General features: G+C 36.2%; 2 protein-coding genes across 3 annotated transcripts; one reads left to right on the forward strand and one right to left on the reverse strand.

The window, feature by feature from the left end:
• Window positions 1–1,106: 1,106 nt before the first annotated feature.
• Window positions 1,107–14,468, forward strand: mef2b (myocyte enhancer factor 2b). Of its 2 annotated transcripts, none has more exons than XM_084415650.1 (9): window positions 1,107–1,269; window positions 5,081–5,176; window positions 5,710–5,913; window positions 6,873–6,995; window positions 7,079–7,259; window positions 11,823–11,986; window positions 13,080–13,176; window positions 13,286–13,388; window positions 13,471–14,468. In XM_084415650.1, the coding sequence occupies exons 2-9, from the start codon at window positions 5,123–5,125 to the stop codon at window positions 13,787–13,789; spliced, it is 1,245 nt and encodes a 414-aa protein (XP_084271776.1). In that variant the 5' UTR covers window positions 1,107–1,269; window positions 5,081–5,122; the 3' UTR covers window positions 13,790–14,468. The 2 variants fall into 2 exon arrangements, with proteins under 2 accessions (XP_084271776.1, XP_084271777.1); XM_084415651.1 differs by having other exon boundaries at window positions 1,139–1,269; window positions 11,823–11,968.
• Window positions 14,469–18,530: 4,062 nt separating this feature from the next.
• tmem161a (transmembrane protein 161A) lies at window positions 18,531–26,485 on the reverse strand. The gene is made up of 12 exons (XM_084416274.1): window positions 26,379–26,485; window positions 24,927–25,030; window positions 24,759–24,842; window positions 24,572–24,669; window positions 24,332–24,488; window positions 24,047–24,198; window positions 23,896–23,956; window positions 23,670–23,813; window positions 23,457–23,570; window positions 21,767–21,941; window positions 21,518–21,614; window positions 18,531–19,566 (listed from the first exon to the last, which is right to left on the reverse strand). The coding sequence occupies exons 1-12, from the start codon at window positions 26,379–26,381 to the stop codon at window positions 19,271–19,273; spliced, it is 1,485 nt and encodes a 494-aa protein (XP_084272400.1). The 5' UTR covers window positions 26,382–26,485; the 3' UTR covers window positions 18,531–19,270.
• Window positions 26,486–27,078: the final 593 nt, after the last annotated feature.

The raw sequence follows: 27,078 nt of genomic DNA on the forward strand, positions 1-27,078 counted from the left end.
GAACCCAAAAATGGTTCTTCTGGCATCACTGTGAAAATGTATTGTTTTTATGTATTCTCTCCAGACTGAAGGGAATACACTGAGCTTCCTGCAGTGGGGATGCTGAGGGACTTTCGGGAGCATGACATGAGTTTGCTAATTCTTGCATCAGATGATATACAGATTAAACTCTCTGAGGGGAAATGAAGCCTCTGAGAAATGCTGAGAGATATTAGTAACCTCTTCACAGCATGTACAGTAGATGTGCATCTCATTGTCACTTTTTATGGGAAGTAGCCAGTGCGAGTCTGCTAAGATATTTTACACTATAAAGCTAAAGTTGCATTACATGTTGAGATGAAAGTGCATGCAATGAAGTTCTGTCCCCTATGAAATTGTGAATATATATATATATATATATATATATATATATATATATATATATATATATATATATATATATATATATGGTGATGTTTAATATTGTAAAAAATAATTACAATACTGTAAACAAAATAAGATAGCCTATAGGTATTTTTGGAATTTCAGATTAATTTTAATAATGTGAATCGTCAATAAGAAAATAGATTTTTTTTTCTGGAAAATTGTTATATACACATATTTATGAACTATAATTAATCAAATATAACATTGTTTCATAACGTGTTCCCTACGTTTCTATAAATAAATAAATTCCTGCCAAACTAAATAACTGTTCTTAATAAACGTTATTATAGAGTGTTGATAAGCTAAACGACAGTGTTCTTATGGAGAGAGAGAGCTAGGCTAGTTCCTTCTTTTCGCTGTTTCACTTTAACAACATCTTTAAATATAACCCTTATACGCTTAATATTTAAGTGTCCATTTAGAGTATCGGATGAGGTTTTCATTAAATGAATGACAGATTGAAAGTGATGGCGTCTTTAGCAGCCAATAAAACTCAACAGAGCCGTGTGAGACCAAGAACACAACAGGCGTAGGTGATGGGCGTCTCTTTCAGCCAATGGGAACGCCGGAGGGGCGTGGCATTTTCTGTATGATGACGTTGCTGTAGGAACAGCTGGAGATGATTGGCGTCTCTTTCAGCCAATGGAAACGCTGAGGGGGCGTGGTATTCTCCGCATGATGCTGCTACAGTAAGAACAGCTGGAGATGCGCTGTTGTCAAAAAGAGCTCGACGATCATCAGGTGATGTCAACTCAACGAACTCATTCAACTGATCCATCTTCTTTTGCTGACTGGTGACGCTGTTCTTAACGACTCAACCGACTGGTTAATTGTCAAAACCAGGTGAGATATAATATTATTTTTAAATAGTTATAGCCTATTAAGTATATAACAGTGTAGCTTGCTATATTTTTGCGTTTAGTCTTACATTTGAGTGACCCTGGAATAGGAGAGTTATTGGAATGACAGGTTGAACTATTTATATAACTATTAACATTTGATGTATATATATATTATACACACACATGCGCATTATACATATATATATATGTGTGTGTGTGTGTGTGTGTGTGTGTGTGTGTGTGTGTGTGTGTATATATACACAAATATTGAAAGCATAGAAGATCAGCACAAAAACAAGGCCTTTAGTTCACTCACTTGTTCTAATCAAGCCACTATCGACGTGTTACCTTGAGAATGTGAGAAACTAATGCAGAATGTATTATTTATTACATAAAGTGTTATTAACGCTTTTTTTCCTCAACACACTGGTTAATGTGCAGATTTACCGTTTTAGCGTTATTTCAAGATGATTATTCCTTTGGGATATGCTATTATATGTTTTGATTTAGCAGATTATTTATTTATTTTGGCAAATCAACTTATATTGCATTCTAAATGTACAAATTTGTAGTATGCAATGCGCACTCCTTGGGAATCAAACCTAGAACCTTGCAGTTGCAGGCTTTGCCACTTGAACAGCCTACAAAGGTCAACCAAAAGGTGAAATCCTGCGGTAAAACTCATTTGTGTCATCTAATAGATGTCCTTCCTTGCACCTGGATGTAATTTTAAACCCCAGGGACCTTGCTGCATTTTGCAAAATACAGAAACCATACGTCCAGCGCATATCTTAAAACTGCGCATTTACTGCAGCACAATTTAAGTGCTTTGATAATAATACAAACGATAATGTTGTGCCATAACCATTTGTAAAGCATATGCAGCCTTCCTTTTGCTTATTGTGTTTCTTAGACCGTTTGCACTTGTCATTTGGTATGCAAATATAAGTCTTACTTACTATTTTTGGCTCACCCAGGTTTCTCATCCCACCGATGCATGCGCATACAAACCATTAGCTTCAGCCACCAACAGCTGAAGTGTCTGTACGCTACAGGTGCCAGTTGCATGTGGTTTTGAAACAGTTTTGACGTCCATTAGCAAATAATTATTTGCTGTAGTGTTCTAGAGCTCATTTAGTTGCCTTCCCCAGCTCCAACAGCTTTGACTAGTCTCCACAAAAGGTGTTTGTTGTTGGAGCTCTGGTGGTGTTGTCCCCATGAGGGACCCAGAAATTAGTTCCCTCCGGCCCCAAAGCGAGTGCTATGTAACACTGCCACTGTTTGTGTGGATTCTTTTCCACTGTCTGGCCTCTGGGAGAATCGCACAGGAAGCTGAATGTACACCGAGGGCAGACAGGATCCAGAGGTGCAATAGTTGCAATATTACGAACTACGTCTTTTCATTTTTTTTTTTTTTTTTAATGTAATTTCATGTGCAGTCCAGCTGAATCAGTAAATTACACTTGGATTTTTGTTTTATTTTTCTGTATGCAGTAGCTAATTGAGCAACACAATTTTTTAACATTTTGTCACTGTTTAATTGATATTTTCAGATTAGTCATATTTTCTTAATGCATTTGTTTTAGCATAGCATTGTTAAAACCGAATCGTGGATTTCCAGTTCCCAGCATGTTAGAATTTTTTTTGTTGCATTTTATAATAATAAAAAAAATATATAAATAATATATAAGAAAATGTATAAATGTATAAATAATAAAATATATATTATTGTATATTTTATATATATATTTTTAAAATAGAATTTTAATATAAAGATTTATTATCGTGCTTGACGACCAAAGGTGATTTCCACCACAGCGTTTGGCTCGCACTTTCCTCAAAAATCTGAATAGACAACCCCATTTCATGAGAAAATGTAGCTAACTATTTTACATTATGGCGAATTAGTGGCAAATTCATATGATTTCGTACTATTTAAGTTAAAATGTTAAAATTAAGTGTTTTTTGTGTATATATATTATAAGAAAATGTAACAATTTTACGTTTTGGCAAGTTGGTTGAGTTCGTACAATTTGATTCATGCGAAAATGTATGATTTTCACTTCCATAACCGTCGGTGGTGTGCATAACATAAGCATGGAAACAAAAATTCGCCAAAACTTATTTATGAATTGCCATTGTACATGGCATTTCTGTCTGTGGTTATGTCTACTATAGCATCATAAATCAGTTTGTTGAGACAAGTCACTGAAAACCAGAGTTAAAGATGAACTTTGTAATGTCGCTTATAGTCACATTGGTTTGCAAGATGCAAAAGCAAATGCATTGACAAATTTGAGGAACTTTAAACTTAGCCCGACACATAGTTTGGTGATAGCAATCTTGTCACAAATGCTTCTCACTTCCTCGCATTACATTTATATCTCATGACCAACTGCCTGACCCTGATGCAGGCCACCTGTCAAATCCTTTAGGTGTGTGTGTGTGTGTGTGTGCGTGGAGAATATCATTCTGGTATTCTCTTTATATGGTTATAATGGCACAAAACAAGGATTCCTCCACTTGTCTGCCTGTGTGCCAAGGGGTGGGTGTGGCAACGGGCACTCATGGATCGTGGGAACAGCGGCGCTCTCTCCGTAAACCATTGGCTTTGAGATTTTAAAAATAGATGAGGTTACACATGCCTGATATATGAGAGGAAAAAAGCATAGCTGAAGTCCCGGGGCTTTTACATTAGCAGTTAGCCACTATGCTAACAGCAGGGGTAGGCCTGAAAGACATTTCCCAGTTAGATTAAAGCCAACTTTATGATTGTATTTCACTTATTTATAGGCCAAGACAAATGAAGATTCAAGCCTAACGTAGACCTACAGCTATTTTTGCTATGTCAGATTAAGTGTGCTTCTTATCAACATCAAATGACTGTATTTGTGTTTTTTTGCTTTTTATGTCAGCAACTAGATCTCAGTGTCGTCAAATGCAGCTAACAGCTTAGCTGATTCTAGCTGCAATAAACTCACCAAATTGTTAGCTACTAGCATGTTAGCTCTAAAAATAGTTATTCTAGTGCAACTTCACTATGAAATGTGCTTTAAAATAGCAAAGCAGATGTATTGAGTGCAGATTTTTATGTTTAATTTTTAAGCCAAAGTTGTTAGCTTTAGCTATAGCAATCACCCAGGCTAAGATCTGTGAAATGCATCACCAATTATCTCTAATTGGCTCAAACTTTTCTGATGAATGATGACCTTCAACTAGGAAACTTTACTACCCCTCCCCCACCCCCAAATCAACTGTTGGTGTCCATTTCGCTCATGGGAGAACAGGGGGTGGACAGGAACTTTCCCTTCATTGAAACACTATTATTATAAGTGTGGTTGTAACGCTAATGCTAACTTTACCTTTAAATAGAGATGTCATATTTTTAACCTGTGCCCTGTGGAAATGCTCATGTTTGTGCTGGGATAACCCAGACTGTGGGGGTGTTAGCCTGCGCGCCTGGGCTAACTTTACTCCCTACTAACCCTCTGGAGGGTATAAGTACACAAACGTCCGTAATCCTTGGATGGGAAGTTGGGGTTGAAGTTGGTATTGGTTGAACACATCACGCATGAGTAGTTACCATTATATTTACAAAAGCAATACATATGTTTCTGCAGAAATATGATTATTGTGAATTGTTGTGCATATAGATATATACTATTTTACTACAAAATATATTGTTTTTATAATATATTATGCTCAGTTTCTCATATCTCTGTTATTTTCTGTAAATGATATAAACATTTAATAAAGTGTTTCACATGCCACACATTCTACTAATAAATGACATTTTGTTTTTTACATTTTAGTCCTGTTGATTTAGAAAAAACCCGCTCTGAACACAAAGCATCATGGGGCGGAAGAAAATACAGATATCTCGGATTCTTGATCAGCGAAATCGTCAGGTCTGTACTCTTTTCACTTCATACCACGCTGTTTAAATTCAACAGAAAATGACATTCAAACGTTTTCTGTGTGAAAGTGAATATTAAGTAGGAAGTAATGTTGGGTGGGGCTTGGTTTTGATTGGTGGATGTTAGCCTGTATTATCAGTGAATTATTTTTCTTTTTTTATTCCGCCCACACAGTGTTGGTTTTGGCAGCCAAAAAGTTACTTTAGGGGCAAAGAAAATAAGATATTTGTAATAATATATAGTATGACAACAAACTATTTTCAAACCTTTCTCTTCAGACCACCAGGACTAAATTATGTGATGTTTTCACACCTGATTAACGTCTGCTCTACATCAGAAAGCGATGTTTTAATCCAAGTCAAATTATCTCAAGGTGTGAAACACGGCTTTTACTTAGGGGCGAAGAAAACATGTCCAAAAAAAGACTCCGAAAAGACAGCGTGAGAAGTTAAACCATTATAGCTTTGTGGCATCTATCAGATGTTTTTGTAACAATAGTCCTGTGGTTTGTTCTCTTCTTCAAGGTGACATTTACCAAGCGCAAATTTGGTCTGATGAAAAAGGCTTACGAGCTGAGCGTGTTGTGCGACTGTGAGATCGCTCTCATCATCTTCAACAGCACTAACCGTCTTTTCCAGTACGCCAGCACTGATATGGACAAAGTTCTGTTAAAGTACACCGAATACAGTGAACCTCATGAGAGCCGTACGAATACTGACATACTGGAGGTACATGCCAAATCTCTCCCTTCTGAAGGGTTTTCATTATTAATAAATCACCAAATCAGGTGGGCTACCGCTACGGTTACACTCTGCTTAATTTAATTGTAAAGTAACCAAACAAAGTCCCAATTTTAAACAGGCATAATATAGACGTACGATGAGAATTTGATCAACATGAAGCTGGAGATGTTTTGTCTTGAACAGATTTGTAGATTTGCCTGTATATTTAGAGCAAAAAATCCAGACCTTATTTTTCTTTTTTTTCTTTTCTTATTTTATAATTATAATGAAATATAATAAAAAAAATACATATAAAAATATACAAAGTTTGTAATCAACACTTTTATTCAGCAAGGACACAATCAATTGGTCAAAAGTGACAGTAAAGATATTTATAATGTCACAAAAGTTGGATTTCTATTTCAAATAAATGCTGTTCTTTTGAAATTTTTATAAGAATCCTGAAAAAAGATTAAAATATTAAACAGCACACTTGTTTTCAACACTGATAATTATAAGAAATGTTTCTTGAGCATCAAATCTGCATGTTTTCAGAGTGATTTCTGAAGGATCATGTGACTGATAATGATGCTGAACATTTGTACATTTTAAACTGTACTAATATTTCACAATATTTCTGTTTTTACTGTATTTTGTACCAAATAAATGCAGCCTTGGTGAGCATAAGAGACTTCTCTCAAAAAAGAAAAAAACTTTAGTGTGTATATATATTAGTTATAAAATAATAGCTTATATATTTTTGTTGCACTTGTATATTTAGCTTTATATATATGCATTGTATCTAACATAAAATTGTGTAAAGTTTTACATTTCTTTTAGTATTTCATTAGAAAACCGAGCTGTGGTGCTCAAATGGGAGATGGAATTCAGCCTGTGTGATTTCCTGATCCAACTTCTCCTCATACTATTCTCTCTTTTCTCCTCTTTCTCTCTGAGCGCTCCAGACTTTGAGAAGGAAAGGTTTGGGACTGGAGAGTTCAGAGCTCGAACACGAAGACAGCGCGCCGATGGGAACGGAGAAATATCACGACGGCATGGACCTCTCCATCGCTCGCCAACGCTATTATGTTAGTAGAATCTTTCAGATGACAATTTCTGAGCCGAATGTTCATATGCGTTCTTCTGAAGTACAGTTCCTTAAATCCTTTAGGCTCCATCGCTCCTCCCTTCAGAAGTGATGGGTGCAAGTACTGAAAACGGCTACAGCAACTCCTCCAATCCAAACCTGGGTGCCCATCGGGCTCCATCCTACAAACCTTTGTGTAGCAGGCCGGGCTCAACCAGTTCTGTCAGCTCCAACTCTCATCCGGCCCTTATGGGACCGCATTCAGGTATTAGAAAGACATTTCTAAATATTTGATAACATAACTACACTTGTCATTCACTATTAAAATAAAGGCTAGTTCTATATTTAAAGCTACGCATGTATCTTCAATAAAAACTTTTTAAAAACAAACAAAAAATGGCCAATTACAACAATTGGTATTCATATCAGATAATGGTGGATACTATAACTTGGCATGGGCTATTTATAGGCAAGTAGAGTAGTAACTGGTTTAGAGATTGGCGTTGTTATCAACATAAACATTGTTTTTTGAACCTAGTCAGTGCACAGAATACGTAATGCTATGCAAATGTTGATTCTTGTTTTGTTACGGGTACTGTCGCATTCCCGTTTTGCTTGCAAACTATAATATGCGCCAGAGAAACATGAGCGCAGCCATCTTTCGAATTTTGTCTTTAAACTTTGGCAAATCGTCGAAGAGTAATTAGCTGGTGAAGTGGATTTACTTATTGTAGAGTTAACGAAAGTTATCATGAGCATTGTAATGTTTGAAGCGAATGTGGTAACAAATGTCAGTTAGACCCGGAAGATTTTAAAATGAGCGGTTCATTCATAAATCCGTAAGATCTTACCTTCATGCTGTGGAAATACAAACCGGAAGACATTACACAACGAGCGTGGCGCTAAAAAGGGGCGGGGCTACATACGTTTTTTTTGGGAGCAGACATCACAGTTACGTCACTTGCAGCTACGTTAGCTTTGTGGTGGCAGAAACAGTGGTAACAAGTGGAGGAAAACGGACGAGATCCATGGAATAAGAGAGAAAATGACTTGTTGTGCCTTTAGATGTCAGAATCAGAATGAAAAAAAAGAAAATGGTGTTAATTTTTTACAGAATACCGTCATCAAAGTTTCCTTTGAAGTGAAACACAGACGTTAATGGGTGCAAGCTGTTAAACAAACATGCTGGGCTGATGAAACCTGTGATGATTACCCTACTTTTCACATCAGAATTGTGAGATATAAACTCAGAATTGCAAGAAAAAAAAAGGCAGAATTGTGATATTACCTCGAAATTGCTTTTTTTTATACTTTAATTCCGAGGCTTCCACAGACTGCCGAACTGCCACTTACTGCCACCAGGTAGGCTCCGCCCACAAAACATGTCATCAATGTTTGCAAACACCCAAATGGTCTATTTTCCCAGGACAACTCTAAAATACAATTATTATAGGCTCACCATAATCATTTAGTGTAAGGCAAAACACGGTTTGGATGATGGCTTTATGATGTACCCAGCAAACAAAAATATGCTCAAACGAACATTTTGCTAACGTTCCCATTAAGTTATGAAAGCATTAATCTGAATGTTCGCAACTTTAAACACGTCCAGTTTTTTACGTTTTTTTTTGTTGTTATGCGAACTTTAAGGAAACATTTCATTTTATCATCTTGCAAACATTTTGAGAACATTACTTTTGAATGTTCTCTGAACGTTCTGAAACAAAAAGTTGCTGCCTTAAATTTTTAAGTACAATCAACTTCGATGTTTAAGTTATTTCAACTTAAATTACATTAAACTTACTTAAAAAATTAGCTGAATCTTGTATAACAAAAAAAGTTGAAAATTGCTTATCTTATGTTGATGAGTTGAAGCAATGTAAAAACATATGTTGGCATAACTTATTGCTCATATAATTTTTCGAATTTAAATGATTTGTTTTCACAACATTTATTCTTTTGTCAAATCAACTTAGATAATTTATGTGGTTCAGATAACATAATATTTTGAGTTTCTGTTGGTTAAACCAATCTCCTTCATTGTATTAACTCATTTTTTTAAATGAATTAAATTAAACTTAAATTTAAAACAAAAAAACAAAAATAACGACTTTATTCAACCATTCATTTTCTTCTGTGTGGGCCTCTGACGTGAGTTCACGAGAGCGCCACGACGCATGCGCGAACTGAGAAGATGACGCAGATGGGTCTCGATGTAGTGTTTAAAACAGACAGTATATAAACGGTTCTAAAGTGTGCATTTCCTGGATGCCGCAAAATGAATGGCTTACCTTTCACACTTTCCCATCAAATGATCGTGAGCGTCATCTTCTCAGTTCTCGCGCATGCGTCGTGGCGCTCTCGTGAACTCACTCAGAGGCCCACACAGAAGAAAATTAATAGTTGAATTTATTAGTTATTAATAGTTTTTTTTTTTCGCACAAAAAGTATTCTCGTCGCTTGATAAACTTAAGGTTGAGCCACAGTAGTCACTTGGACTATTTTAACGATGTCTTTACTAACTTTTCTGGGCTGGCAGATGAAATTACCTTGTAGCCTATGGAGGAGTGAGCCAGCTCTCAGATTTCATCAAAAATATCTTAATTTGTGTTCCGAAGATGAACGAAATTCTTACGGGGTTGGAACAACATGAGGGTGAGTAATTACTGACAGAATTTTCATTTTTGGGTGAACTATCCCTTTAAGGCAACCAGGTTACTTACTTTTTTCATTTAAACCTAAAATATATTTTTACAGTGTTTTAGGCTAACATTTAAAAAACATTAGACAAACAACCAACGACGTTTCAGAAGTAAAACGTTCCATGAACAATATTCAATAACGTTTTGAGAACATTAAAGTCCAGATTACTAGAAGAACGTTGTAATCCAAAATTCTGAGAATATTCCTTGTTAGTTTGGGTACTCAGTCATTACTTAAATTTTGTTTGTTTCGAACAAAAGAAGTTACACAGTGTGGTTTTAACTGCATAAACTACGGTGTATGTACCACATAAACCGTATTTCTGTTCCACTAAATGTTTAGTAGACGAACCACTAAAACTGTTTACCACTTATTATAGTCATTATCGGATGGTGTTACACTGAAAGGCAGTGGGGAACGCTCCCCAAGTTGAGTATTTTAGTACTTGCGCACAGGAAGTTCTCATATATGAAACAGCCCACCGTCTCAACCACACACACATACAGGCATATGAAACAGTAGCTGAAGACAGAGCTGTGGTTTCTGAGCAGAATGTCACACCTGCTGGACTTTGATGCAGCGCCTCCATATTACTATTAGTAGTGCAGCATTGGAATATTCTACTCAAAGCGACCTGTGGTCAGAATCCAGCGCTAAAAGCTAGCAGAAGTGTCACATGCATCAGAACGCAGCTTCTAATTGTGACGGTGGTCTTGAAATGGAATATGAAATAGTTTGATGTAGAGGCAGACGTTCAGGTTTTCAGGTTTAACGTGTGATTTTTCTTTAACTATGGGAGCTTTAATGTCCCAGGGCTTGATACTTACAAATAACATGATTTATTTTCCTGGTCAAAGGTCACATTGATAAAAAATGATTTTTTTTGCTTTCCTTTATTTGAACATTTTTAAACCTTCATTTATTCTGACAAAAAAGAAACTTCACGATGAAAAATATTATGGTAACACTTTATAATAAGGTCTCATTGGTTAACATTTGTTAACAATGAGCAATACATTTGTTACAGTATTTATTAATCTTTGTTTATGTTAGTTAATAAAGATCCGGCTGTTCATTGTTTGTTCATGTTAGTTCACAGTGCATTAACTAATGTTAACAGACACAACTTTTGATTTCCAAAATATATTAGCAAATTATGAAATTAACATTAACTAAAATTAATAAGTGCTGTAGAAGTATTATTCATTCTCACTGTAAAAAAAATATATATTTTCATTTGTTTTCCCAACTTTTTTCTTTTCTCAAATCAACTAATATTTAGAGTTTCTGTTGAATAAAACAATCTCCTTCATTGTATTAACTCAAATCTTTAATTTCGATGAACTCAAAATTATAAGGTAACCAGGTTACTTACTTTTTTAAGTTAAACCAACAATCATTTTTACAGTGTGTTAACTAAAGTATGAATCCTTATTTTAAAGTGTTATCGATATTATAAAAAAAAAAAATTCTAGATAAAGAGTGGCAATAAACAATTCATTTATTGAGTGAAAATTACTGTCCGTCAGTCGCGACAATATCGTCCATAAAAAGTTTTTTTCAAAAGTTATGAGATCTTCTTTATTTATTTGTTTTGTGTTTTTTTTTTCATTAGTTTATTTATTTATAAATGAAAAGGCAAGCTATGATAAAAACGATTATTAAAATTATAATTTTACAATATTTGAGTGTCCATCAATACTGTCCATAAAAAGCGTTTTCAAAAGTAAGATTACTTGCTTAAAACTTGAGATGAAACCGATGTATCGTGAAAACATAGAAATCAAGAAAAATGTCACTTGAGAAGTGATTTTTTCCCCCCATTTCCAATCAACCTCTAATTCTGTCAAATTATGCAAAACATGTGATTGTGTGTACTTAGGATACATAAACTTTAGCAATGAAATTAGCCTTACCAAGACATTCAGAGCCATCAATCACATCAAGACAAGTTCACACTTATCAGCAAAGTGTGTTTCCATACAGGTGGCAAGCATAGATAGTGAAGAAACGTTGTCTGCGAAGGAAAACTTCTCCTTTCAGCGAGTGACAGAGAGAACGGGAGAGAGAAACTGAAAAACTCATTTCAACCACATCTTGTTTTTCACTTCCCATATGAACGAAGGTCTGGGCTACTCGATGTTTTCCCATGGCAACCTGAGCAAGGCCTTGGAGATGAAGACTCCGCCCCCTCTGAATATGACCGGTGACGGACGTCGCATTGATGCTCACAGCGGACTGTGTGGGACCCGCAGCAATTTGGCCAATGCAGTGAGAGAGTCTACCAAAGTACTCACTTATACACAGAAATGACTCACTATACATAGCCCAACTTTACATATGTCACTGTACATGACTAAAGTACAGAGGAAGAGGCAACTTTATCTTACTCCTTGTATTAATTTTGTGTAAATATGTCATTAACAAGTGCTCTAGTTGCTCATGTATATTCAAATGTAATTATTTATGAAAATACATGATTTAAAGTTCTAAATATAGACATTTCATAATTGAGCATAATATTTGTCAACAATATTATATTATATATACATAATATAATACACATTTATAATATTAATATTTTTATACACATTTTATAAATCATTGTATTCATGAAAATGTGTGTATATATGTCATGTTTTATTGACATTTCATAATTAATAATATTAATATTTTTCATATACTTTTTTTATTATAGACATTTCATAATATAGCATAATGTAGTATTAATATTAAAATTTGTCATCAATTTTATAAATTATTATATTATGTTATATCATGTTATATTATTATATCATGTCATATTATAAAGACATTTCATAAAGTTATCGACTTCATTATCGACATTTCATGTAGTATTCATTTGTAATATTAATATTTGTCATAAAAATGATATTATATTATTTCATAACATAGCATAATGTAGTATTAATTTGTAATATTATTTGTCATATCAATTTGATAAATCATTATATTATATTATATCATATTATATTATATGTGATTTAAATGTCCAATAACTAATGATGTAATAATATAATGATATAATATATATATATAATATATTATGACATAATAACTTCAATTAATTATATTATATTATAAATGCATTGTATAATATAATTATATAATATAATATGAATGTGTAATATTAATATTTTTCATATAAATTTTACAAATTATTATATTTATAAAAATATTATTTAAAGTTGTACTATATATGTAGTATTACCGGTAAATATAATATTAATATTATATTAATTAAAATTAATATTTAATATTAATACATAATATTATATAACTTAATGATACTGATATACTTTATGATACAATTTTAATAACCTTGTGGTTACATGTTTTTTGTTGTTTGCTTTCTATCTAGAGAGCACTTTATCAGAGTATGCATGCTGGGGGCCACATGATGGCGATGGGGAAGTCAGGCTTACTGGGGCACAGTCTGGGCAACTACGGGGCCTCAGGTGGGGGCCCACTGTTTATTCAGAGCACTGTCTGCAAAATTATAATACAGTAACAAAAATACTGTTAATACTGTTAAAAAGAAGCATTAACGGTCACTTTCTGTCTTAGAGTACAGCCACCCGAGTTACACTGTAGGCTTTCAACGCAATTCTATGAACACCTGGCAACCTTTGTCTCACCAGGATGCCCACCAGTCCATGATGAGCTCTGGGTGAGGCTTTTTTAACCATACATGACAGAATAAAATAAATTCAGGAATGATTTATTACAAGTATTTCTGCCGCTGTCCACAGGATGGCATCAGGAGGAAGCTGCTCGTACCCTTCACAGTGCTCTTCTCCTTCCTCGCCGCCACACCCCTCCCTCAACCTGAGCATCAAATCAGAGCGCGCCTCTCCTGATCACATGCTCTCAGCCACGCCCCCCAGCCATCACATGCTGCAGCACTCACCAATGGAAGAGCCCAAAGCCACGGGCGAGGAATACACAGCGATGGATAGGGGTGAGAAGGCCTCTTACTCCAGCCAGCCTGGTCCAAACAGAGACTCCGGGGAGGGCAAAAGCAACCCGCCTCTGAAACAACATGACATCAGTAATGAATGGATAAGATAATTACCCCATCCTTTATTAATGTCTTAAATTCTTTTCTTTTTTTTTAAATTGGGAGATGCAATCTTCATATAAAAAAAAAAAAAAACCATGCATTATATTTGTTTTCCTTAACAGGCTTCACATAATTTTTTTTATATATTTTTTTTTTAGCTATTCTTCGAAGTTAAATATACATGCAGTTAATGAGATGTTTTAATCAGAGCCAGTAAAAAGTAGTAATATTATCACTTCACCAGACCAACATTCAAAAATCAATGTTGACCCTGATTAGAAATGTTATTTCTGTTTTTCCTCACGTGTATATTACTGTTGAGCCAAACATTATGTTCGTGTAAATGATCTTCACTCAGAACGGGCTGCTTTTCTACTTTCAACGTTTTTTTTTTTAATATGAGAAAACAATGTTGTCTTGATATTTTTTTTGCTAATTTGCATAATTTCTGGCATTAGCTAGGCTATATATTACATCATATTTTATGCTTATGTTTTTTCACTTGTGCTTGTGTGAATGCTGCATACCAACAACATGTACAATCCTGAAGTATTGTCAGTTTGTTGCAATGTCCATAAGAGGGCGGCACATAACCATATCAGACATCTGAATGCTTCTTGTTGACGTGATACCTTGTAGCCTAACCTTTGTTTTATAATAATTAAAGAATTCCATTTGTACATCTTGAGTAGTATGTCGTACATTTATTAACGCATGTTGCGTCATTTTCAAACACTTTCCTAAACTTAAATCAGTGGTTCATGCACTTGAGACATTAGAGGGCCTCACTGACCTTTGTTTATTTTAAGGACTTAAAATTATTTACAATAAGTTATCATAAAATAATTTAACTTCTTAAAATGCTGCACTACACAAAATTGCTGTTAGGTCTAGGCCTACTATCGACTGTGCTGTGTTGACCAATAGCATTTGTTTTATTAGTTTAATGTAGTGAGGCGATGATTATAATGAGGTAAATCTGGGCATTTCTCATGATAGAAAGCATGAAGTAGGCTACTGTGTAAATACTATGTCAATACACATATTAATCTTTCGCTCTCGTGGTATTTATCGAGGTACCAGAGGACAGCAAGGGAAGATGTGTATTAACCTTGACATAAGGAAACGAGGTTGTAAGAGACAGAGTTAGTACAGTAATAAAGCACTTTTACTTGACACAAACCGGTGTTTTCCGAAATTTTGCCAACCGAAAATAAGTTGGAAAGACGTATTTCTTATGTTTCTTTGAATTAACGAAATCAAGGTAAAACTATAAACACCTTAAAGCCCACGTTTATACTTCACTGGCTCGTTTAAAATTAAGTAGGCCTATGACGTAAAATTACCGTCTGAAACCACATTTTTGACAATTGAAAACAAATTGGAAAGGCGTGTTTTAATGTTTAACTGAGTTAACGAAGTCAAGGTACAATTATTGATAGAACTGTACAGTCGTGGCCAAAATTAACCATGCTAAATGTGTAGGCTAGTAGCCTAAGTTAACCGTTTTTATTTTTGTTTTTTTGCGAATTGATTAGCCTATCATTTGTATAACCCCAGTTTACTTAAAATACTGTGGTTAAACTATGGTTAGTGTAGCAAATCCATGGTTTAACTACAATAACCATGGTTTTATCTGGTTTTATTTGTAGTAAAACCATCGTTAATTTTTCGTAAAGGATTGGCAGTTTCCTGCTTCAGGTATTTTTTTATAGATTATTGTTCACGTTTATATTGTATGCTGGAAAACGATACGTATTTCATAAGTTTTAAAGGCTTTTATTGGCAAAAACATTCAATATATGCAAAATCAATATTTACAGTGTTGATATCTTCTTTATAACCTCTGCAATTCGCTCTGGCATGCTGGATATCAGCTTCTGGGCCAAATCCTGACTGATGGAGGTCCCTTCTTGCCTTATTAGCGTTCGGAGTCAGTTGATCACAATTTGTGGACTTCTGCTTGTCCACTCGCCTTACGAGGACTGACCACAGGTTCTCTATCATTAAGACCCAGGGAGTTGTCTGGCCACAGATTCAAAGTTTCAATGTAGTGATCTCCGGCTACTACATTATCACTCTTCTTGCCTTGTGACAGAGCTCCAAATTGCTCCAGGATCATTGGGAGAAGTTCCTCTTGCAGGATGTTTTGATACCACTATCTTGTGGCATGATTGTGAGAGAGCTCACTCTCTTGGATGAAAAGCAACCCCACACATGGATGGTTTCAGGATGCTTGCACTGTTGGCATGACACAAGACTCGTGGTAGCGTTTACCTTTTCCTCTCTGGACAATTGGTTTTCCAAATGTCCCAAACAGCCAGAAGGGGGCTTCATTAGAGAAAATAACTTTGCACCAGTCTTCTACTGTCCAATCCTTGTACTTCCTGTTAATTTCTTGGAGAGAAGTGGCTTCTTTGCTGCCCTTCTTCGCCTCACTATACATGCAGATTCACTCACATCCTCCTGCTGCCATTATTGAGCAGCTCTGCACTGGCGGTGATGCGATTCTGGTGCTGATTTCCTCAGGAGGAGACGGTCCTGGCACTCTGGGACGTCCTGAAGCCTTCTTCACTGCAGTTGAAGCTCTCTTCTTCAAGTTTTTGATGATTCTGTAAATGGTTCTTTCGGGTGCAATATTCATTGCAGCAATTTCCTTGCATGTGAGGCCATTTTGATGCAAAGCGATGATGGCTGCACATCTTTCTTTGGAAGTAACCAATGCTAACCCAAGAACACAATGATTGGAAGCACTTCTTCCAATCATTCTGCTCTTATAATCCAATAAGAATGATATATTGATTTCTCCTGAGTCCTGACTAGTACCATGGGCTAAAGATATGCTTAGTGAAATTATGTTAGCTGATCATTTTGTGCCAGGGCCTAAAAACAGTTAAATTTTGGGTTTTGGGATTAAGTTCTTTTTTTTTGCCAATGAGCAATTTTTGCCTTTTTGCCATTTTAAAATGCATCTGATCACAAAACTTTTGGCCATGACTACATTTATCCCTTACAGTCTCATTTTCCAATTAAATATGGCATAAAGTGTATTTGAAACCATTTTTTTGCCAACTGAAAACAATTAAGAAATTTTTAAACTTAGTCAAGGTAACACCTACTAAACAAGAAGTGTATAATAGTCCGGAAAAAAACATCATGGTAGCCTCACAGTACGTTTTAAAAGGCTTTTTTAGCGTAATGTTGAAAGACCGTTTAGGCCTGACACATGAATAGCAAGAAATGAACATCATCTTCACAATGCTGAAGCTCTTCAAAATGAGTGTGTTATCAAATATTCAAGCAGATGTTATGTCTGTCAGATCACTTCTGTTTCTAAATACAATACTGATTATAATCACCATTAAAACGATCACACGAACACTTCCGCTATGTCTACACACAATTATATTCAAATCCCATTTCTCAGACACCCATCCACACCATCTTGAACCCCTTGAGCTATTAAAAAAAGAAAATTGTCTGAAATTACCCAACTCTCCATCTCGTCAACACACCCTACCCTACCACAGTTGAAAAGAGGGCTACAGAGGTCACGTCTGGGCAGGTCTCGGGGGGCCGATGGGGCGAGTCTGTGGGGCACTCCTCGGTCCAGTCCCTATAGCAACAGCCAGGGGTGCAGTGGGTCTCACACTGGGCCTCCTGACAGATGCACATAATTAATGTGATTATATAGATATGTCAACCCCGTCACCCTCCACTTCATTAAGCCAGACACGGCCTCCAGACGTGTCATCAGCCAGCCCGACGTGGGAAAAAATATCCGTCTGTGTTCAAGATGAGACGTTACTGGGACAGCACCGGGCTAGTGGCGAGACAGAGGATATAGACACGAATGCACCAGCCAATTAATAGCTTCAAATATCCCCCTGATAATACGTTTGTAAAGAAATTTTAATTTACAATGGTTTTTATGGGCCATGTACAAGTGAACAAATGGTACAGATGTACCATAATAAAAGATTATTTAATGGAAGAAATATCAGTTCATAGGGTTGAACACAGAAATATGAATTTTATTAGTTCATATGGTCATATTCTATACCAGCTAATAAACTAGTCAGACATGTGACCATCTGACCCTTTGAATGAGACGTTGTCTGTTCTGACTGTGGAAGTCACATTTTATCAGCCATTAATCATGTCATCTTTCAGACACAAGGCCTGATCAAACCAATACATATATCTGTGTGGATATATATACTGTATATATATCCTTAACAAGATTGCATTTCATTCTTAAACAAATATTTACATACAAAAATTCAATTGTGTCTAAAAAATATGCCATTTGCATGCCACTTGAATAAGATCATACATTGGTTTGACTATTAATACATTAGTTATTAACATTGCAGCATTAATTAGTAGTGATAGACCAAACTATATGGTCAATATTTGGCCATTTTGAGATTATCAGGATTGTGTAACAATTTAGCGTCAAAGTGGTAGTTGCGTAGCTGTCAATGGAGGGACAGAAAGCTCACAGATTTTATTAAAAAGATTCTCATTTGTGTTCCGAAGATGAACAAAAATCTTGACAGGTTTGGAATGACGTGACAGATGATGACAGAATTTTCAGTTTTGGGTCAACTAATCCTTTGTGTTCATTTAAAAAATAAATAAATAATGGAAAATAGTGCAAAGACAAACAGTCATATTTCATTTTTTAATTATCAGTTTATTGTTTTAAATCAAATGAAAGCTGATTGACATTAGAAAATGAATAAATAAATTGTTTAAGTCTTAAATGATATTAATCCCTGGTGACTTCCTCTGATCATATAAGTGAAGATCATTGGTAGCTAACAGAGTGAACAGAATAACAGGCAAACAAATTCAAAACTTGCAGATGATTATTCACGAAACACACTGGCATTATGTTTAGGACAGCTGTATGTAACACGTCATCAGTCATTTAGCAAACACAGTATTTAAAATAGACCATAACATTCTGTTAAAAAATTCATCCAAGGCATGAAATTAAATCAAATTTCATATTTGAACAATCAAGTCCATTAACTACATGGCTAAACTGTTTCGCTGGTTTTCATTTGCCATTTCAGACCACATCCCTGAGCTGCCAGGCCCTTAGATTTGCATCTCAATGAAATGATCACCACAACGGATACGCATGAGATTTAACTGAAAACTTCTGATGTAAAGATTGATTGAAGATTGAAGTTTGATTTTACAAACAAACTTGGTGTTTGACGGACTGTTGAAGAGCTGATGAGAATCTAAACAGCTTTTGCATACTGTCAACTAGCATCTTTTCTTTGATTGTACCTAACTAAATTTTCCACAAGGTACCGGCGAAATAAAGTGGGTTCAAACATGAGCGTTTGTTCCGAAGGCCAGCCTTCATCTTTGCTGTTGCATCAGATGTGTTTGCGTGACTGTCCGTGTTGATACTGCGGTACCTTGAAGGATTGGATTCAGCGCACAGAGCTTCATTTTTAGGGCACTTTTCAGTTGTGCATCAGATACTGGTGGAAATAGATGCCGAACAGGCTGCTAATGAGTTGACAGGCCGCGACCCACCATGTGAGAAAGGCGAAGATGCCCCTGAAGAAAAGAGGCGTGAGGACTCCACGTAAAGCAGAGAACATCTCGATCAGGTGGGCTACGGTGGCCTGGATGTCCTCCTCCATGTCCTCCATGTCCTCGTCGTCTTCCAGTCTTGGGGCTGGTGGAGGGGTGGTGGGAAGTATGGGAGCAGGGGTTACACCCGGAGTCTCTGCTCCAAAGCCCCATGAGAAGTCACCTGAGGGGTACATTAGAATTTTTTAATACATTAAAAATTATTTAAGAAAATTCAAAATAATAAATGAAAAATATTTTTAAATTTATATATATATATATATATATATATATATATATATATATATATATAATAAATAAGTATATAGTAATACATATAAAATAAATAGTTACACATAAATAAAATATAATAAATTAATTTTAACTAAATAAAAATATTAAAATACAAAACAAATATACCGGTAACAGTAAATATATAAAAAAAAAAAAAAAAAAAAAATTTTATATATATATATATATATATATATATATATATATATATATATAAAATAAATAAAGATTTGCGGAGATCGGCTATTTTTGACTGACAAAATGCCGGCGGCCGGAAACAACAACAGCTACAGTGAGTTGTTCAAAAAAAAACTTTCTTTTTAGTAAACTCTGTGTACACAAACAATGTTCTCAATGCTCGAGTTCATGTGTAGAGCCCCTGGTAATACTTCGAGCAAAGTTTCATGTTGTGTAGAGCAGCCATTCCCAAACTGTGTAGTGGTCCGTGAGGGTACTGCAGGTGGTCCGTGGAAAGGTCAAATTAAATATAAAATAATATATTTTTTTACCATCATTTTACCAGGAAATTCCCATAAAAAAAAAGTAAAAAGAATATGTAGGCCTATATTGATATAACATTTTAATTAAATTGTCAAGTTATTGTGTGATTACTAAAATAGCCTAGTGGTGTTCGGCCGTGACATTCAAGTTCAGTGCCGTTAGAACCACAACATTGGTTCGGTGGATAGCAACAGGTTCTCTGAAGAGAAAAGGGCAGAGGCAAATATGTTCTCATTATCACATCACACGCATAGCCTTTAATGGTGCGTTCACACCGGACGAAATTTCGCTTCAAACTTTTGTTTTTACGCGCGTCAATTTTGCTCTTGACGCGCGAATTGATACAAAGTGGTCAAGCATATCACTAGACGCCGGCAGGCGCGAATTTGACATATGATCCCTTTTTGAATTTGACACGCTATTCGCGTCCGGTGTGAACGCACAGTTAGGCATAGGCAGTTTATATGAAACGAAATGTTTATAATGAATAAGGCCTGTTATTATTTTAATTTCCATTTAGTTTCTTGATCTCGAGTTTCTGAAATGTTTTGCGGATGTGCTGTTAAGTGGACAAACTAAAGCCTAGGTACTTTTTGAGGACTTGTAAAACTCTGAAGATTAATAATCCCCTAAAATCGCCAAAGGTTTTGAAATGTTGACTATATTACAGTGTTCTTATTGTATAGATTTCATACTCCATTGCTATGGAAATAAGCCTGTTGTTCAAATGAACCTGATTATGCCCTCGGGCGCTTGAGTAAATAAATAAATAAAATATGTGGCAGCCGTTGTGTGCAGTAAACTTTCTTTTAACAAGCCTGTTGTACTGATGTGATGACCAATGATAGTTTTAGAGCTAGTAAGCCTATTTAGAGGTGCAGATTAATTCAGGTAGGACTCTGTGTAGACATATTTTATTATGAGGTGGTCCGCGAAAATTCTTGATTACAAATAGTGGTCCACACACACAAAAAGTTTGAAAACCCCTGGTGTAGAGCCTTCTTAGTGTTTTAAAAATAGCGATTTTGGTGCTATCATAGTCGTGCCCCTAGCACTCCCATTCAAAAGGCAATTTGATCGAAAACGAAAATACGGTCAATCTTAAAAGTGGCGTTTCCATCCTAATTATGCTTTTAAACGAAAGTTTGCCTCGGGTGGATTCACAAAAAGACCCTAGGTTGCATTTTGGCGAGATTTACGCTTTAAGCCTAGTAGTGAATGATTTATGAGCAGATAACCATATTCAGTCAAGCAGAGCCGAAGCACAACCAAAACAATGTTCTTCCACAAAATGCATGCAGTTTTGAGTACCTTTAACTGCCAGTGACAGTGTAGTGACCCACCTAAAGATTTGAGTGCCAAAGTTGAGAAAAGCACAAGCAGAATAGGTATAAGGTACTGGAGGGTGACCACAGTCAGGTAGCAGAAAACTCGTGTCACCTACATAAACGGATTTGAAAACATTACATCATTGTATTTATTACATTATTACAGTGAATTTATAGGAAACATTTAATAATGTCCACTCTGTGATTTGTAATGTTTCGTATACATAAAACACTGCTACTTCAACACACGCATTTCAACCTCACCTTCCTCTGGATGTCAATGGCAGCGATACGCCCCGCCTCTTTCTTCATTTGCTCCACCCACTTCTGAGAGAGGTTAAGGTAGGCCTGCAGGTGGTAGCGTGTGAGCAGCAGCTTCAGAACACACAGCACCACGATAGTCCACAGACGTACCGAGTTAAAGGCAGAACTAGAAAGTCTGAAAAAAAGAAGTTTGATTTGTATATATATATATATGTATAAAATATAATATAAATCATTTAAATATATAAAATATAAATGAATGAATAAAAAAATAATTTAAAATAAATACAAATATTAAATAAATAATATATATAAAATACATAATAAATGGGGAAAGAATCATTCAAATACAAAATAAATGATTGAAAATAAAATATTACATATATGTGACCCTGGACCACAAATGGGCCACATGGGTCAGTTTTTTTAAATTGAGGTTTATACATCATCTGAAAGCTGAATAAATAAGCTTTCCAATGAAGTATGGTTTGTTAGGATAGGCAAATATTCTATTTGCCTATCCGAGATACGACTATTTGAAAATTTGAGTACAAAAAAAATCGAAACATTGAGAAAATCCCCTTTAAAGTTGTCCATTTATGTTTGCAATTGTGCTGCATTCCCTCACAAAAAGGAATGTTTTATATATTTACGGTTGGAGATTTACAAAATATCTTCACGGAACATGATCTTTACTTAAAGGGATAGTTCACTTTGAAATTAAATTTTGGTATGTTTTAGCTTACCTCAAGGGCATCCAAGATGTAGGTGTCTTTTTTCCACAGTAGTTTCAATTTTGATATTTTTAGGTCAAACCGTTCTTGTCTGTCAGTCATATAATGCAGGTCTATGGTCACTGTCTCAAAGAGCATGCACAGAGTCCAAATTAAAACAATTCCCCGTCGTCCAAATTAAACAATTCCCCATCGTAAGTACACATTGATGGCCTAAGACACGAAACGAGCGGTTTGTGTGAGAAAACGAACAGTATTTATATCGTTTTTACCTCTTATACACAGCCACGTCCAAGTGATCTGATCTGACGTGTACGCAGACTGGTGCATAGATATATACACTAGATGTCGCCTTGTCTACGGCAGTTCATTGGAACGAATGTCTTTAAGGCGACATCTAGTGTATATATATCTATGCACCAGTCTGGGTACACGTCACACACCAGGATGCGCGCGCGCCCTCAGATCACTTGGACGTGGCTGTGTATAAGAGGTAAAAACGATATAAATACTGTTCGTTTTCTCACACAAACCGCTCGTTTCGTGTCTTAGGCCATCAACGTGTACTTACGATGGGGAATTGTTTAATTTGGACGACGGGGAATTGTTTTAATTTGGACTCTGTGCATGCTCTTTGAGACAGTGACCACAGACCTGCATTAAATGACTGACAGACAAGAACTTTTTCTTGAATTTCTTGAATTTTTTGATAAAAATATCAAAATTGAAACTACTGCGGAAAAAAAGACACCTACATCTTGGATGCCCTTGAGGTAAGCTAAAACATACCAAAATTTAATTTCAAAGTGAACTATCCCTTTAATACCCTAATGATTTTTGGCATAAAAGAAAAATCGATAATTTTGACCCATACAATGTATTGTTGGCTATTGCCATTTGTGCGACTGGTTTTGTGATCCAGGATCACATATATAAATAAAATTTGCTCAACTTACAAGGTAACTGAGGTCTTTCCCATGGGGGCGTTCTCTAGGAAGTCTCGAGCAATGGGTTTAATCCACATTACAAGAATGACCAGTGGCGATAGAAAACCCATGTGCAAAAGGATCCTAAAAGGGAAAAATCAAATCAAACTTTCAATATCATCAATGCAACTGTCAATTTTGTTCATGTTCAATTCTTACACAATGCCATTTTGAGTGTCTTACTGAATGATTGGACGGTCTGCGTTCATCTGAACGGCGTCTAGGTGAGTTTGGGCCAATCGCAGTCCAGGGAATGCAAGGAGAGCTCCAATGAAGGCACAAAGGACAGCCAGCCCCAACTTCACTGACAGTTTGGTGAAGGGAACTCTGTTAAAATATTGTCAGTATTTTAATGATAAAAGAATACAGAACACGACTAATGATGTCTAACCATTAACGTATAACTTACGACCACTCATAGCCATGCTGTTTGGCAAAGACCTCGAAATTGTCAAAAAGACTGGTAAATCCTGCAAGAAATTGATAAGGAAAGATTTCACTACGACAAGTGGTATAAATGTCCTTTCACTTCTAGAAATACAGATCAGATAACCACATACCGGGCTCAAGGCCAAACTCCAGGTAGTCTTCTCTCACAACAAGAACCAGCATGGCAATGAGCAGAGATAAGAAGCCGAAAGCAAGACACACAGAGCGCTCGCCGCCCTCCTCGGAGCGGAAGTAGTGGCTCATAAGAAGATGCAGCGTCCTCCTGAGAACTTCAGTCAAGGACAACAAGACGTTACAACAGGTTATATTCTTTCTTAGCATGAGGTAAGTCGCATGTGAATTTCTCAGGTAGCTTCAGGTCTGTTAATCCAAAGGACTGCAGTGTTGGAGGATACAGGCAGAAGAAAACAGTCAGCACACACCAGATGGACGCGATATTGACTTCCTTGCTGGCATCCACTAAACTGCAGTAGCCTTCGGTGAAGAGGTAGATCCCTGTCGCATAGACGGCAAAGTCGATCAGCCACTGGTACTCCACAAAGAACCGCAAAACTGTGAGGAAGAGAAAAGGTTAAGATCATCCGAGGAGCTTTTCTTCAAGATCAAACTGTTCAGGAACCCGGATAAAGACCTACCAAGCGCATCCAAGACATTTACAGGCGCGTTCTCCAAGTGAAGGTCGATGTCTTTCGGAACTGTGAGCGGCTTGGATTCTCCATGTCCGTTTTGCCTCCTGGAAACAGCAAGAGGTCGAGCAGAAGTTATCGAATTCCCTAACAGAAAAGTAACAGTGGCAACAGTTGCACTGAATCAAGCTCACACCTGTCTCGCCTGCTGTTCTTAGGAATCTGCTTCCCTGCGAGGGCGCACAATACGCCTTCAGATGGATGTTTGAACCTGAAAAGGCTGAGAAAAACAACAGGCTGGGGTATTAGAAAGAGCCAGGTGTCATATATATAAGTCTACATGGAAAAGATGTGTATTGCTTACCTGCCGTTACATAAGAGCCAGCGTGCGAATGAGAGATGTGGGGCCATTCTTTGCATTATGCTGACCGCCAGCAAGCTCACCACCAACTGAACCCCCATCAGAGCCTTAAAAGAGACAGATAGAGAATGTACATTGGTACTACCTTTACGGTTTATAAATACAAACTAAAATTTAACAAGTCACTTTGATTTGCGTAGTGCTTTAAAAAATACAGATTGTTTCCACAGTGATAAACAGAAAAATAATGATACGCCCCGCCTATGCAAACATAGTTCAAATCTCTAAAAAAGACAATAGAGTCATTATTCAACTGAAGGAATTTCTCAATGTTGATTCAATTCAGTTCAATAACAGTGTCAATGTAGACCAGCTAAAGCAGCTGGTGTTGTTTTAAAGCCTCAATTCAGTTTAAGTTTGGTTCTTATCCAATAGTGTCAGTGCAGTCAAATATTACTGAATATTAAGTTGTCAATGTCTATGTGTGGATGTTCATGGGGAGTTTAAAAATAGCAATGTTTGCTAATTTTTTTTGTAAAAGCATTTATATTAGTCATTCCATACAAAAAATGTGTTATTTAAGCTGTAAAATTGTGTAAATCATGCTTGTAGAGGTGGGACTACTGATAGGCGGATGAACATACGTTGGATTTGAATCCATGTAAACAGAATTCTGGTATCCTTGCGCGAGTCGCGCGGTAAAGCTACCGTGTTTGACGGCACATTAGAGTTGAAAATTGAATTGAAGTTTGCAATGACAAGGTTAGTAAGTGGTTTTATCACACTAGTCTCGCTTTAACATGTATAATGTTTAAGTCTCGTGGCTTTACTTCCAAAAATATTGTATTTTAACGTTTGTCACGGAGACATGCCTTGTCCCATAGAGTTCCATAGTAAAATAGATACAGTAAACGCGATTTTTGTTTGCTTTACAAACTAAAATACTGGTCGAAATGGCTTTCAGTGCTAATAAACAGCATGCCAATGGAGCTTACTTGTTTTGAACAGAGAAAATTCCTGTAACTTTGTTCTGTTGTTTTTACAGCACTTCACTACCACCAAATCTATTTGACTATGGGCCTGTGCCAGTCACTCGAGATGAGCACAGGAGCCATGCTGTCAAAGTGAGCAGGTGCTGGCATTGCAAAACCCCCATGACATGGGGAGGCATGAGCAGTTAGCTAACATGCTACAGCTAACCATCCTATATAACACTAAAGAGCTACTATTGAGATCTTAAACACATAAACAGTGCAATTGCAATGCCACAGTCACTAACACAAGTAAGACAAGTAACGCTAGTAGTACAATGGATCCAAAATACGTTATCCCTAACCAGTCTACAAGCGATCACTGTGCTAACATGATTTCAGTACAGAAGATACAAACAATAAACCGAATCGGTCGTGTAAAAGAGCAATTTTACAAGTCGATTTAACGGTTGCATATACTAACCATCTTCGTTTGGTGAGTTTAATGAATGAGTTTATGTCCCATGTAGCAGCTCTCGTGGTGACACTTGAGTGTTCGAACAGCTGAAGGAGTATTTTGATGACGTATGCTACAATCGCTCGCTCTGATTGGACCATGTCGACGCCGCATGAGAGCTGTAATTCTATTGGTCGCACTGGCAACGCATCTACAATTTGATTGGCCCTCGTGATGGAACTGTAAATGTCGTTGGCTTTTCTTCAAGGACAGAAATAAAACTGTGGGAGGGCCAAGATGTGCAAAGACAAATGGAGAGGTGTTGTGGCAACACAAACGTTCAAACGGCAAATACATGAGCTTTTCTGACCGTTTTATAGGGCTAAGTATTTATTTCATATAGCCTACCTTTCAAATCTGGATTTGAATCACTGATGACACCTCTATATATACTTTTATATACAATACTTTCTTTTGATGTTGGTATTTTAAAGCTTTCTGCAGTCAAATGTTCTTGTCAACCCAAATTTTACTGTGGGGAAATTCATAAACAGCCAATATGTCAATGGAAATGTTTGTGAATTTTTACTGTGATTTTAGCAGTATTATTTAAGGTTTGTATACCATATAGGACCTGCTACAGCTGTTATGATTGATGTGCAACTGCTAACAGCTGATAAGCCTGCAAATAAATCTTACCCTCAGCTATTTTTGATCCTTCAATAGT

The sequence above is a fragment of the Rutilus rutilus genome (assembly GCF_951802725.1).
Source record: "Rutilus rutilus genome assembly, chromosome: 8".
Taxonomy (NCBI): domain Eukaryota; kingdom Metazoa; phylum Chordata; class Actinopteri; order Cypriniformes; family Leuciscidae; genus Rutilus; species Rutilus rutilus.